At 44.2% G+C, this 15,675-nt stretch overlaps 1 protein-coding gene and 1 long non-coding RNA gene across 3 annotated transcripts in view; one reads left to right on the forward strand and one right to left on the reverse strand.

The window, feature by feature from the left end:
- WASL (WASP like actin nucleation promoting factor) overlaps positions 1 to 8,098 on the reverse strand; it is a 35,541-nt gene extending 27,443 nt beyond the window's left edge. Inside the window, exon 1 of one of the 2 annotated variants that reach the window (XM_081023715.1) lies at positions 7,382 to 8,098. In XM_081023715.1, coding sequence (XP_080879841.1) covers positions 7,382 to 7,495 — 114 coding nt within the window. In that variant the 5' untranslated portion in view covers positions 7,496 to 8,098. The remainder of the gene's footprint in view (positions 1 to 7,381) is intronic. The other variant, XM_081023716.1, reaches the window with a different exon arrangement.
- Positions 1 to 15,675, forward strand: part of LOC308486741 — a 433,510-nt gene that overhangs the window by 247,496 nt on the left and 170,339 nt on the right. The window lies entirely within an intron of this gene.

A 15,675-nucleotide genomic window follows, 5' to 3' on the forward strand; every position in this document is an offset into this window, starting at 1 on the left:
GGCCATGATCAAACTGGTAGACAATCAGGACCACAGACACAGGACAGAGGAGTCTTTGACCCTTTACAGTTATTCCAGAACCCTACACCCAACTTCCAGTATTCATCTTTAAAGCTTTTAACTTTCTCACCTTTGGGAGAAGAAACTCCCATACTGGCAGGATTGTAGGCAACTGCTGGGGGCAGGGGAAGGGAGGGAGGGAGGGAGGAGAGAAATAGATTGTGGCTTCCAGTTGTGACAAACACAATTGTTTAACTGATCAACAGACAGGTATTCCAAACCTAGCACAGACAGTTACCTTTACTTCTTTTCTAAATAAATCATGTTTTACAAAGGGTATTTCTTTTTTGTTGTTTTCTTTTTTAAAAAAATATTGTTGCATTATTAGCCCAATGAAGTTTTGAAGCTGCTTTACATACAATCCTGTACTGTCCATACTCAAGACCATGCTGTCCTGCAGGCCAATCCTTCAGGGTGCTAGGGTAACTATACCCCAGCTTTGTTGTTCACAAGCGCCCTTTGTCAGGAAGCCTCATACAAAATATGCAGAGGACTAATACCAATAGCAAACAATTTCAAAATGCAATCCTATCATGGGCCAAAGCAATACACAGCAAAATAAAGAGTTTTCCAGGCCTCCTGGTATCTTAAGTCCTTGGACTGATTATATCAGTCTCACCAAAGATCTCTGTAAGCTGGCCTTTTCAGCTAAAGAGCAGGGTAAAATACGTTTCAAATTATAACTCTTTTTTAACAAATGAAGATCGGCAATAAAAGCAGTTGCATGCCCTCTCTCTAGGCTTCCAAAAAACAAGACAACCTGTTCAATCTTTTAACAGCACAAAATCATCTCATCACTCTTTTATTCACAGTATGGAAGGGGAAGGAGGCGGCAAATGGCAAGCATGCCGAAAGCAATGCAAACCCACACGCTAGAGAACACTGAAAGGGAGTACATAATAGAAGCCCCTTGCTAAGCTACAACCACCACGAATTTATACATAAAGCCAGAACATAAAGGTATTTTAAAAATCCTACTGGAATGGCTTATTTAACAGCAAGGCCACATGATGTTCGTGCTCTGTTTTCTGAAAGTACTGCCCTTAATTCCACAAGGCTGCTCTTACAAAAGTCTAGATGAAACAGAACAGTTGTTGCTACTTTCGCACACACTTAATAAAATGCAGGAATCCCACATGAACCCTGCTTCAAGCACCTTCCTCTCACAGAAAATGGGGATTCCGCATACGCACTTGTATAGCTCAACTGCTACTGCTAAATTGCAGGCAGAAAATTGAGATGGGTATTTGGCAAGAAATCGCACTACCTTTCCTGGTGCTCAGGTCTGTGTGCTGCTACTGTTTAAAAAAATCCCATGACTGAAGACAATGCAAATCCCACTTTTTCCTTCCCCAATGAGTGTCCAATACAAACTGGGAAAGAATGGCAAAAATTTAACTGCAGCCTCCTTGTCTAAGAATGAACAATGCCTACTACTTTTGTATTATCTGAAAGTGTGTCTTAAACACCAACTTTCCATAGTACAATCCAGTCAACAGAACAGTAACAGCAGAATCCTGATATCATTGATTGTATTGTATTTCCGCAGCATAGCTGGATGCCAGAAGTAAGGGGGAGGACGAGGAACAAAGTGAAAGTGTGAAGAGTTAAGCATCTGGAAAAGGAACAAGTACAGATGCAAAAAAATTACAAAACAATGTTGCAAGTCATGAATCCTGGCTACCACTGGAAACTAGGGCTCATTAAGACGACTCAGGGGAGGGCACAGATAGATCTGTCAATATTAGACAAATGAAGGTATTATATAGTATGACACTGTTTCTCTGAAGATCATTTAGACAAACTAGCATATTGCATGCATATTCTGCAGACATGTATTTCATGCAACCTGCAGTGTGAGCTAATCAATATTATTTTTCTAAAGCCTTCTGATGCCTTTCAACTGCTGAAGTGGACATACTGAACCAGGGCCTCATTTAACTGTTTCAGTTACGAAACAAAAATGGCATAGGTTATAGCAATGTACTGGGCTAGGAATAAATGAATTTTAAAAAAAGAAAAGAATGGAATGTGAGCCACCTAGGATACTAGCTTTTGCTTTCATAAAACCAAGACAATCATACAATTGATTGCATAGTTGTAAATATATCTGCAGCATGCTTTCGTGTGAGCGGCAGCATGGGAGGAGCCCCAAGTTAACAAAAATGAAACCAAAATTGGAATAGTGACATCTGACTGAAGCTGGTGCAGGACCCAATGGTGGAGGTGTTCAGTGATTGCAGTATTGAGCTTGAGAATCAATTTGCCTTTCTGCAGTAACAGGCTAATGTCTTTTTTTCTCCATATATATTTCTTACATAAGCAGAAGATGGAGTGGCAATTTCTGTGTGTGATATTCCTCATTCGGAACATAGGATGCTGCCAGTCTATTTGTCCATCTAGACCAGGTGTGGGCAGTCTTTGGCCCTCCACATGGAAATTACAGCTCCCATCCCTGGCCATTGGCCTAGCTTGCTGGGGCTGATGGGAGTTGTTCAACATTTGGAGGGCCAAAGGTTCCCCACACCTGATCTAAACTAGACTAATACTGCCTGATCTAGACTAATACTGCCTACTCTGAAGAGCAGCAGCTCCAGGGATTCGCAAAAAAGGGCTTTTCCATTCCTTCTCCCTGATCCTTTTAACCAGAGATCTAGCCTGGGACTTCCCTGCACACCAAGCATGTACACTTGGTGTTACATATGCATTACGGTTCTAACAGTTTGCACTTGGAAAGGTGGAGAGAAAATTCACTCTGTCTTTTCCAGAATTGTAAGATTCTCATCAACATACAAATAATAATTTTATTATTTATGCCCCGCCCATCTGGCTGGATTTCCCCAGCCACTCTGGGGAAGTTGCAAATAAATCAGTTTCAAAGAGAATTTTAGCAACCTCATCAATAGGATGTCCCAAATACCGTGCCCCCCAGATGCCTAGAATTTGAAATATGTTTTCAGCCCCAAAGTACTGGCACCTAGTATTTTATTTATTTTCTCCTAATCTGACACACATTCAACCTCCTGTAATACTATAAGGGTATACCACCTAATTTTCATAGCAAACTGCTAACTTGCTCTAAAATTGCTCACACGTTTGTGCGGAGCCTTCAGGTAGCCGAAATATTTATTTGCTGCAGTTAGCAACACATTTTACTCAGGCTTCCTGCAGTGTTGACACCTAATTGACTAAGACTTCCATCGTTTATAAACTATATGAATAACATGGTGGTTTTTTTAATGAAAATAAAAGCATGCTTTTATTTTCTTTTGGGGCTTTTTGATAACTCATGCACATTCTCCGAAGAGGCATTTCTTTGTGTGCAGTTGAAGCTGCCTTAAACCAATTCAGTTCAGTAGTTAATCTAGCTCAGCACTGTCTAGTACTACCAGGACGCGGTTGGCGCTGTGGTCTAAACCAGAGCCTAGGACTTGCTGATCAGAAGGTCGGCAGTTCGAATCCCCGCAATGGGGTGAGCTCTCATTGTTTGGTCCCAGCTCCTGTCAACCTAGCAGTTCGAAAGCACGTCAAAGTGCAAGTAGATAAATAGGTACCACTCCGGCGGGAAGGTAAACGGTGTTTCCGTGCGCTGCTCTGGTTCGCCAGAAGCGGCTTAGTCATGCTAGCCACATGACCCGGAAAAACTGTCTGCGGATAAACGTCGGCTCCCTCGGCCAGTAAAGCGAGATGAGTGCCGCAACCCCAGAGTCATCCACGACTGTACTTAACGGTCAGGGGTCCCTTTACCTTTACCATCTAGAAATGCTGGCAGTGATTTTCAGGATTTCAAACAGTCTTTCCCAGAGATCTCCTGGAGATGCCAGGAATGAATGTGAAACCCTTGACACACGAAGCTTGTGCTCTTCTTCCCAAGGGAGAAGGAGCGGATCCTTTTAACATATGCCTACCACCTACACTATTTTCTTGTATTTTTTTAAAAAATTAAATGGATACTTTAAGAAATATGACAGATTAAATCAGGCTACTTTTTTAAGGCGGTGCAATGGTTTTTAGCCAATCAAAAGCACAGCCCTATCCTTAACTAAGAAGTAAGCTCCACTGGATTCAATGGAGTTTACTCCAAGGTAAAGATTTAAGTTTGCTAAACACTGCAGCCCTTGCAGGTATCCTTTTACCACTAGAATCTAATGACTGCATGCTTTTACCAAAAGTTCCAAATTTTATAACTTTGAAAGTCAGAAAAATGCCTACTCACTCTTAGCAATTGTTTCAGCTGCCTAGTCCTCAACCTAATGTAGTGACTGTGCAAAAAAGGGGGGGGGGTTGCTAACGGCACTATTAACATTGAGGGTGGGCCACACTCTCCTGCATTGCACCAACTGGCAAGGGAGTTGGCATTAAGCCACTCAGCCCAGTTAAGGTAAATAGTACTTCAACGTACCCTAGAGGAATTTACACCCTCCCTGGCAAGTCTCAGCATCCCCAGGGAATAGCATAATGCCACTGCCAGCATCCTTTTGACAGTATTGACTTTTGGCATTACATTTTGCTTTTAGCATTATGTTTTGCCTATGTGCAGAGGCCCTTTATGCAATACCAGAGTGCAAAAGTCATTAGAGTCACTATGGCGGAGTGGACAATTAGGTAGGGCTCAGGGGAAGAGTAAGAAGAATTACAGTAGTTCAGAAGAAGGGTGCCTAAAGTGACTTACTACTGGCGTTGTGGTGAACCTGTAATGTTGAGACTCCAGCTCCCATCAACCCCAGCCAAGCACAGCTATAGGAGGAGATGATGGGAACTGTAGTCCCCCCCCCTTGTAGTAGCATTTACTACCATTAGTCTTAATGGTCTCAATAAATAACTAATAACCTCCGGCTCTGAATACTTTCTACTGCAAGGGAAATAATGGAAGAATATGCTCAGAATTCACTGATTCCTACTGACATTTGAGATAGATCTATAATATAAGCCAGTTTTCACTGAGGCATAGCTGGAGGCAATGATCTGTAGTGTGCCTCATCTACCCAAGTAATTCTAGAGCTAAAAAATAAATAAATAAAGCCTTCCAAAGATGCTAGTAAATTACTGCAATCTTTACTGGACCTTGTATCTCTCCCTAACATGTCTTACTTTTGTTGGTTTTCTACAATCCAGTGCTGGGTAATAACACACATATTTGTTAATCCCTGTTCTAATGCCCCAACTGCTTGCTGTGATATACCTAGTTATTGTAATTTTTTATCTGTGCTGTTTCTCTCCTGGTAAGCTTACATTACAACTCAACTAAATCAGAACAAGTCTTTAGTGGCTCGCTCACAAGAAAATTGACTATTTATATTTACGTTTTAGAAAATAAAACAATGGCCCAGAAGAACAGATTAATTCAGACAATGACATGGGCCCAAACATTACTTGATGGTGATGTATTACTGCCCTTCATCGTAAGATCTCAGGGCAGTTCGTAGAATAAAATACAAGCCAAAAACAGGGTGATACTGTATTTCTTGGGATTTACTTTGTCTAAGAAATTGGAAAAAGAACAAAAAGTTTCAGTGCAAGGCTTTGAACAGTATTAGTAACAGTGTTGGGTGCCCCATAACAATAAAAGCAAATGTCAGAATTCTTAAGCCTGCAAATACCTACAGGATACTAATAATTAGGACTAAAAAAAAAGAAATCTACCAAGGATTTTCAGTCTTTTTAAAAGATCCCTCAGTGAAGTGTATCTACATGGGTGCATCTGCCATGTCAGCCTATTGTTTAAGGGGAAACAAAACAGAGTACATTCTGGTTTTGCCTGGCCCAGATCATACCACTTTGTTTCCTGAAAGTTCACGAAATCCTACAGGTGAAATCCAGGCAGACCGATTCAGGCCTGCTCTAACCTGCTGAACTTTTCCACGAAGCGTTGCAACAGCTCTATGACTGACACACTCATACCGCAGAGCATTACTGGGACTGCCCTTTTCAAAATATACCTGTCAAGAGAGAAGCATAGAGGAAGTGGGAGAGCAAGTAACCAGTAGGAACCAGCTAACAGCAGCCGAGCAGTATCATTGCAGCTCACACCTGTGCAAAACAAGCAAAGTGCTGTGACTGTACACCTGTGAAAGACGTGTCCCTGGAGTCCCCTGCCAGATCTATTTCCTCCTGCAAGCACAGAGCAGTGCCAAAGTGCAACCCAACTAAGGGGGCACCTGGAAGGGAACACAGAGAGGCGGGGCAGTGATAGCACAGACTATTTTTCCTGGCACAGTGTTGCTTGCAGCTGTACTCACCTGTGCCCCACATTCCCCCCACTCACCGGACCAAAAAAGAGGAAATGCTGCTGAACGCCTCGCCCGAATGGAAGGAAAGGAAAACACCTCCACCCCACACACCTTGCTTATTTCCCACTACGACAGCCGACGGCCGGGCAGGTTGAGAAAAAAAGGAAGCAAGCAGCTGTTATGTGGGAAAGGCCTGGCAAGAAGCGTTCCTGTTCTCCCAACCCCAGAAAGACCAGCAAGGCATCTGCCCACCCCCCAATCTTGACCGAAAGAGGCAGCAATCCCCATGGGAGTAGATGGGGGGCTCGGGCAGCAGCTGCCCCCCCCGAATCAAGTAAACAAACAGAAACACTTAGCTAAAAGTAGAAAATGTAGAAAGATTTGGATTTTTCTGAGCACTTGGGTTCAAAAGAAAGTAATTTAATCGTTGAGACATTTCATTCCGAATCTGCTAGAGTCAGAGGACGATGACAGGTGGGTGTCCAGCCCCCTCTAACATAAACCTTGGCTACTTGCCCTCCCCCCCCCAAACATAAATCCCGAATACTTGTTCCAGCATCAATCCTGACTACTTATCCCAACAAAATCTTGACTACCTGCCCCCCCATAAACCCTGGCTACCTGCTCTCCCAACAAGCCCTGGCTACCTGCCCCCCCTAAATCCTGACTACTTGTTCCAATATAAATCCTTCCTATCTGCCCCCCAACACCTGACTATCTGCCCCCCCAACATAAAATTCTGGTTACTTCCCCCCACCCCGTAAAATAAATCCTGGCTCTGTCTATGGGGCCCACCCCCCATTCTAAACCCTTTGCTCTCCACCCACCCAAATGCAGCAGCCCCCCCCCCACAAGTCGCAGGCATATTTTCCCCACAGCAAGGCCCTCAGACGTCAATGGGGCTCTGCTGGCCAAGCGTCCTGGAGCCCCAAGCCACCTACCCTCCCTGAAGCCGCGTTCACACGCACACGCGTCCTGTACACATCCCCCCCACGCCCAGCCAGGGGTGGTGGTGGTAAACAGGGGTAAACTTCGGGGGGGGGGTTCCGCCGCGCCCCCCCCCCCCGGCCAGGCCTCCTCTCTTCACTCACCACACATTTCTTGCCCAGGAAGCCGAAGAGGCTCTCGTTCTCCTGCGGGGTGAGCAGCATGGAGCCCACATTGGTGATCCGCCGCGGCGGCGGAGGCTGCTGGTTGTTGCTCATCGCGCCGCTCCGAGATGCCGGCCGGCCGCTTCTGCTTCGGGGCTCCGGGCTCGGCCGCGTCCCCCCGGCTCTCGACCCGCAGCGGCAGCCGCTTCCGCCCCGCTGGCTACTGCGGCAGCGGCGGCGGCGGCGGCAGCATCGGGGCGGCGACCGGAGACTTGCGCTGAGGGGGCTGGGCGAGCTCTAGGCCGGAGCCCTTCCTCCTCCTGCTCCTCCTCGGCCTCCCGCTTCACTCCTTCCCCCCTCAAACGCCCCGCTTCGCCCCGGCTCGGGCCGAGCGATCCAACATGGCAGCAGGGGGGCGAGGCGGCGAGAGAGCGGGCGGCGTGAGGGGAAAGAACTCGGCCGCCGGGCCAGGGAAGCAGCGGCGGCGGCGGCGGAGAGAGGCCCGTCCTTCCTCCTCGCCCTCCCTTTCCTGTTCCTTCTTCCCCGCCGGCCTGAGGAGGAGGAGAAGGAGGAGGAGGGGACTGAGTGGCGGCGGAGGCGGCTGCTCTGCTGCTTCTCGCCGCTCTTCCGCGCGGCCCGGTTAGTGGCGCGGCCCGCGGCCTGCGCCGCTTAAATACCGGCCGGGCTGGTCGAGCCTGACTCTCGCCGGGGCTGTCATGGGGAAAGAGGCGGCAGCGGCGGCAGGGAGATGGAGAGGCGAGGCCGCCGCTCCTGGGTTGTTGGCCGGGGTGGGAGGAAGAGGATGGTTCTTCTGCTGGATGGGGAGCAAACTGTGGATGATAATGATAACGGTAACAATAACATTGTAAATAAATGAATAAACCTCACAACAACAACATTCTAAATAAATAAATGAATAAATATCATCATCATCAACTTTATAAATAAACAAACCTCACAACAACAATAACAATATTCTAAATAAATGAATAAATCTCATAATCAACATTGTAAATAAATGAATAAATCTCGCAACAACAGCAATAGCAATATTCTAAATAAATGAATGAATATCATCAACAGCAACATTGTAAATAAATGAATAAATCTCACAACAACAATATTCTAAATAAATGAATGAATATCATCAACAGCAACATTGTAAATAAATGAATAAACCTAACAACGATAGCATTCTAAATAAATAAATAAATCTCAACATCAGCAATTGTAAATAAATGAATAAATCTCACAACAACAACAGCAACAATATTACAAATAAATGAATAACTCTCATTGCATTGAAAAACCGAAAAACCCCATAATAATTAATAATAATAATAATAATAATAATAGTTAATTTATATGCCACCCATCTGACTGGGTAACTCCAGCCACTCTGGGCGGCTTCCAACAAATCATTTATTGAATTTATATACCGCCCTATACCCGCCTAATAAATGGTTTTATTATAAATCATATAGTAAAGCCACTATACGTTGTATAGTCCAATGTATAGACCATAGAACATCATAATAAAACATTAGAAAACTTTAGCCTTTAGATGTCTTCTAAAAGGTCGTCCTGATTTGTCATGTCTTTGTTATTATTGTTTCTTCAGTTGATATACCAACCTTTATCCAAAGAGGAGAAAGAGAGTGAAAGGGTAACATAAAATTTCCTAGTGGGTAAGCTGAATAAAGCAGTGTATTCTTCATAAAGGGATGCACTCTGAGTTTTAGGAATCTGAATAGAGGTTACGAAGGCAAAAAGGAAGTGCCACCTCTGAAATCATTAGTCTTCATTACATACCTATGGTTGTGGGAAGTATAAAGGTATTCCCTTAGCATACTATTAAAAACAAATGGATTTTTAAAAATCCTAAAGTATAACACACCCCAGTGAGACGAGGGAAATTTTAGAGACTACCTGTGATCTGCATTCAAAACAAAAGTGAATCTACAGTGTAGTTTCTTCTGCTTGAACTACAATGTTATCTGAGCATATGAGGATGACCCTAAATGGATCTCAGAGTCCTATTTTGGGCATCACATCATCTGGATTTTCCCTGTTTTTGTGCAATGCCTGCAATATATAAGTCATTCAAATATAAAACAAATGAGAGTGGGCAGGGGGAATAGAGAGATGGTTTAATGCAACCAGGAAAAGTTGTGTCACAGGGACAATAGTACTCTGGCCACAGTAATATAGATATTAGTTGTTTCATTTTAGTCATTTCTATATTGCTTAATGGGACGCGGGTGGCACTGTGGGTTATACCACAGAGCCTAGGGCTTGCCGATCAGAAGGTCAGCGGTTCGAATCCCCACAAAGGGGCGAGCTCCCGTTGCTCAGTCCCTGTTCCTGCCAACCTAGCAGTTCGAAAGCATGTCAAAGTGCAAGTAGATAAATAGGTACCGCTCCGGCAGGAAGGTAAACGGCGTTTCTGTGCGCTGCTCTGGTTCACCAGAAGCTGCTTAGTCATGCTGGCCACATGACCCGGAAGCTGTACGCCGGCTCCCTTGGCCAATAAAGTGAGATGAGCGCTGCAACCCCAGAGTCGGCCACGACTGGACCTAATGGCCAGGTGGTGTTCATTCAATTGGCAGGCCATGATAAAAATAGTGATGGCAGGCCATAATAAAAATAGTGATGGAGGCTGTGCACATCAGTCAGGGGCATGTCTGCTTATCCAACAACATAGAGCTCTCCACCACGGCTACCACCATGTGGGTAAAGGGTGAAGCCCCTGCCTCCAGCAGAGCTTGGCTTGGTGGGATAGCAGTAGAGTTGGGGCAACTGCACGTCAACAAGGCACAAAGATGTTCTCCAGTGCTTCAGACTCTGTTCTCATGAGTAAGGCTCTATTGCTGGAAGAAGCATGCCATCCTTGTTTTATCTCACTTGTTTATGGAGAGACCTGCCAGATTGATGGCAGACCCTCCAAGTGTCCCGGTTTTCCGGGGACAGTCCCGGATTTAGAGGAGCAGCCCTGGTTTCTGATTTGATCCCAGAATGTCCCACTTTTCCCATTTTCACCGGAGAAATGTTGGAGGGAATGGAGTTATCAGATCCCTGACCATCTGAAGGCAGCCCTGTATAGGGAAGTTTTTTTTTTAATGTTTCATTGTGTTTTTATATATGTTGGAAGATATATATACATACAAACAACTTTACGAATTTCAGAAGGCACCTGAAGGCAGCCCTGTATCAGGAAGTTTTTAATGTTTGATGTTTCCTATTATATATATTATATACAGGTATGTATATATGCATATGGGACGCGGGTGGCACTGTGGGTTAAACCACAGAGCCTAGGAATTGCCGATCAGAAGGTCGGCGGTTCGAATCCCTGCAACAGGGTGAGCTCCCATTGCTCTGTCCCAGCTCCTGCCAACCTAGCACGTCAGAGTGCAAGTAGATAAATAGGTACCGCTCAGGCACCTATCTGGGCACTGCTCTGGTTCGCCAGAAGCAGCTTAGTCATGCTGGCCACATGACCCGGAAGCTGTACGCCAGCTCCCTCGGCCAATAAAGCGAGATGAGCGCCGCAACCCCAGAGTCGGCCACGACTGGACCTAATGGTCAGGGGTCCCTTTACCTTTTATATATGCATGTGTGTGTGTGTGTGTGTGTGTGTGTGTTCAGTTGGAAGCCACCCAGAGTAGCTGGGGTACCCCAGTCAGATGGATGGGGTATAAATAGTGTTGTTGTTGAACAGGCCATCCCTATTTTCATCGGAGAAATGTTGGAGGGTATGTGATGGCTGGTAACATTGTTATGGAATCCAGAGTCTAGGTTGAGTTGCAGTGCTGATACATTTCCCAGATCTTCATCTTTCACATCACAAAACAGAGACAGATTAATAGACCTACTTTACAGGCAACTGTAGCTTTATACAAATAATGAGCAATTTTGCAGCTGAACGTTAAGTCGGCTTACGTACCTGGAGATCCCGCTGCATCATGCTTTGTGCAACTCAGCTGGAATTTGGACGGGCTGCCAACTCTCAGACCCTGGCACATCAGAAACATTGGCATAACGCGACTGGAAAAGAGCATTTTTGTTAGAAAAAGAATTTTGACTACCGTCTGTTTTCACAGCTGACCAGATTCAACACATATCAGTGCCAAATACACCCAAAGAATTCTGAAAAGCTTGCAGAGGAACCTCACTTCGTTAAAAAAACATAGCTTTGCTTTAACATTCCTAGTACTGATTTGAATAATCAGAATTGGTACTTTTAATGTGCTTGGTGCTTTTGTTTTAACCACAAAGCTCCATCTTTAGGAACTGTATTAAAGTTGAATTGTTAATTCAAATTGCTTTGAGATGATTATGTCATCACTTTTAGGCCCAGTGTGGGAGTATTTGGTCTATAGCATGGGTGGGCAAACTAAGGCTCAGGGGCCGGATCCAGCCCAATCGCCTTCTAAATCTTTATGCCCTTTTATTTAAAATGCATCTCTGGGTTATCTGTGGGGCCTGCCTGGTGTTTTTACATGAGTAGAATATGCCCTTTTATTTAAAATGCATCTCTGGGTTATTTGTGAGGCATAGGAATTCGTTCATTCCCCCCCCCCAAAAAAAATATAGTCTGGCCCCCCACAAGATCTGAGGGATAGTGGACTGGCCCCCTGCTGAAAAAGTTTGCTGACCCCTGGCCTATAGGATGTTACTGAACTACAACTTCCATCAGTTCCAGCAAACATGGCAAATCTACACTTGTGGCTGAAAACAGATTAACATCAGAGCTAGTCATAACTCAGAAAGGAGGGGGGGCGGATCCAAAGTGGGGTGCCACCACTAAGAAGGCCCCCGACATTTCTATGATTAAAATAGGGAAGTCCTATTTAATAATAAGCATTTAATAATTATATTATTTATACCCTGCCCATCATACTGGGTTGTCCCAGCCACTCTGGGCAGTTCCCAACATCTATAAAATATAATAAAACATTAAACATTTTTTTAAAAAAACTTCCCTAAACAGGTCTGCCTTCAGATGTCTTCTGAAGGTTGTATAGTTACTTATCTCCTTGGTTCAGGGGTTGCATAATTCCACACCCTCCAACATTTCTCCGATGAAAATAGGGACATCCTTCCATACCCTCCAACATTTTTCCAATGAAAAGTAGAACATTCTGGGATCAAATCAGAAACCGGGACAGATTCTGAAAATCCGGGACTGTCCCTGGAAAATAGGGGCATGAAGGTTCTGCTTTTGCCCATTTTGATACCCAAGCAAATCTCCCTACAGGCATTCTCTCAGGTAACCACCTCTCAAGTTGTTTTAGGGCTATATATACCAGTACTACAACCTTGAAAGAATACTAACCACCACCCTCTTTTCAGAGCAGAGCACCGGTTAATGAGAACCGCAGAGATTTATTATGGGGAAGTTCCTCTTCAGCATGGAGACCTTCAGCCTAACCGTCTGCCTAATGATAGACCCCCTGAATCTCCCGCTTCTTCAGAATCAATCTCTCAGAATTCCCCCTGAATGCTGTTAGCAAAAATAAGCTTTGAAGACTGACAGCCGGCAGTTATGTAGCCCACCTAGGGGCATCGAATAGCCAGAAGTCTCAAAAACAGCTTAACAATAGTAAAAAGAAGAAGAAGAAGACGAAGAAGAAGAAGAAGAAGAAGAAGAAGAAGAAAAGGTGAGATTTCAGCACGACTTTCCAAGTCTCAAACAAGCTAAAAACAGCAAGTCTCCTAATATTGGTTACTCAATTTTGATTTCAGCCATAAGCTAGTATCCCTGTCTCCTCAGATAATGAAGGAAGGCTGTTCGTCCCTGTGTGCTTTCTACCCACCTCAGCAGAGGATGGTATTGAACCAGGAGATGGGGGTGGAATTGTTGCTGACTTCAGGATATGCTAGTGAAGGACGCCGTCAGAAAAGAATATTGATTTGACTGTGACATTTCTGACCAATAGAGGGCTTTTATTTCCCCTCAGAAGCATATGCCGATCTTACCTACTTACGATACAATACAATATGACACAATATGATAATCTTTATTGTTATTGTCCCATACAGAACAATGAAATTGAAAAAATATATACCGTATATACACAAGACATTCAAAACCAACAAGCCTGTTATCCCAGCTATCCCAACCTGGTTAGCCCCTAAAAACTCTGATAGCCCATTTTTAAAATACAATATACAGTGGTACCTTGGGTTAAGTACTTAATTCGTTCCGGAGGTCCGTTCTTAACCTGAAACTGTTCTTAACCTGAAGCACCACTTTAGCTAATGGGGCCTCCCGCCGCCACCCCACTGCCGCTGCGCTATTTCTGTTCTCATCCTGAAGCAAAGTTCTTAACCTGAGGTACTATTTCTGGGTTAGCAGAGTCTGTAAGCTGAAGTGTATGTAACCTGAAGTGTATGTAACCCGAGGTACCACTGTACTCCCATAGAGACTCCTTACACTGTGTTTAAAACCAAAATCGCATTTGGATAGAAACTGTTTCTCAGGCGGCTAGGCCTAGTCTTTATAACCCTGTACCTTCTTCCAGAAGGCAGAAGCTGAAAGATATCATTTCCCAGGTGTGCACTATCCTGCACTATCTCTACAGCTTTCTTATAGCACCTGGAAGCATAGATTTGATCCAAGGTAGGGAGAGTGCATCCAATTATTCTCTCTGCAGTCTTTACAACCCTGGACAGCATTGTTTTTTCCCTGACCGTGCAGCTCCCAAACCACACACACAGACGATAAGTTAATACACTCTCAACAGTACAATGGTAAAATGCCATCAATAGGTCCTTGAGGATATTCTGGCTACAATTCTGGGCGTAAGTCACATGGAATGCAATGGGACTTATTTCTAAGAAGGCATACATGGGGTTGTGCTATCTGTTATTTAAAACAGGACATTTGTAAAGCAACCAATACAAAACGTTTTTTTCATTGCTTATTCCTAAGAAAATACCTCACGAGTGTGTTGGATTTCCCCCTCCTCTAATACTGTTGCATTCCTTCCATCGTTTCTGCTGGGTATTTTCAGGATAGAGAGCAGAATACTGACCCTGTTGTTAAATTTTTGCAGACCCTCCAAATGTCCCTATTTTCCAGGGACAGTCTCAGATTTACAGAAGCTTTTCCTGGTTTCTGATTTGATCCCTGAATGTCCCGCTTTTCCTTAGGACGTCCCTATTTTGATTGGAGAAATTTTGGAGGGTATGGTAGGAAGTCTCTATCGAAGAAATGCTAGAGGGTGTGTATGGTACGACCTCTCTATTTTCATCAGAGAAATGTTAGAGGATATGGAAATATGAGACCCCCAAGCCAAGGAAGTAAGTAACTATTCAATGTTTAGAAGAAATCTGAAGGCAGCCCTGTATAGGGAAGTTTTTTTTTAAATATATTTTTATTATTTTGTTATGTTTTTATATATGTAGGAAGCCACCCAGAGTGGCTGGGACAATCCATTCAGGTGGCTGGGGTGTAAATAATAAAATGATGTTGGTGATGATGGAATAGGATGTCACTGTTTTCATTAGAGAAATGTTGGAGGGTATGCTAACACACTTGCCCATCAAGACGGGCACCAAACTGATTTACTCATTTTATATAAGCATTGGATGAACAGCTGTCAGGTGATGATACTGTTTTTGTGGTCTTCATTAATCGCATGCCTTCATTTCAGTGCTGTAGTCCCAAAGTGGATTCGAGTGGCCTATGTTGAAACTTCATACTGAAATGCGGAGGGCAATCTGCTACCTCTTTCCGGCCTGAGCACATTGTTCTATAATATGCTTCAGTGTGTGCTTAATGGCCTGGATTAGGAAGAAACATAATGCGGTAATGTAATGTGTGTGCTGGATTTTGCTTCTGAGGTGGATTCAAGTCAGATGCTCCAGGATGCCACAAGCCACAATTCCCTGAGCAATTTGTCATCACAGTCAGATGACTGAAAATGTCCTTCATGTAGACCAGGCATGGCCAAACTTGGCCCTCCAGCTGTTTTGGGACTACAATTCCCATCATCCCTGACCTCTGGTCCTGTTAGCTAGGGATGATGGGAGTTCAACTACAACTCCCGGAGTTGTAGTCCCAAAACAGCTGGAGGGCCAAATTTGGCCATGCCTGATGTAGTACAACAAAACAACAACACCACAAACTGGCTTATACCGGTAAGTATAAAACCAAATTTACTAGAAAAATAGCTAGAATAGAGATAGACTTGTAACTATTCAAACAACAAACATACTAAGGTGCCATGTGCATGACAAAGCCTGGCGATACTGTAAACATGGAGTGGATAAATGTACAACTCTAT

This window comes from Podarcis pityusensis, assembly GCF_964106645.2.
Source record: "Podarcis pityusensis genome assembly, chromosome: 10".
NCBI lineage: Eukaryota > Metazoa > Chordata > Lepidosauria > Squamata > Lacertidae > Podarcis > Podarcis pityusensis.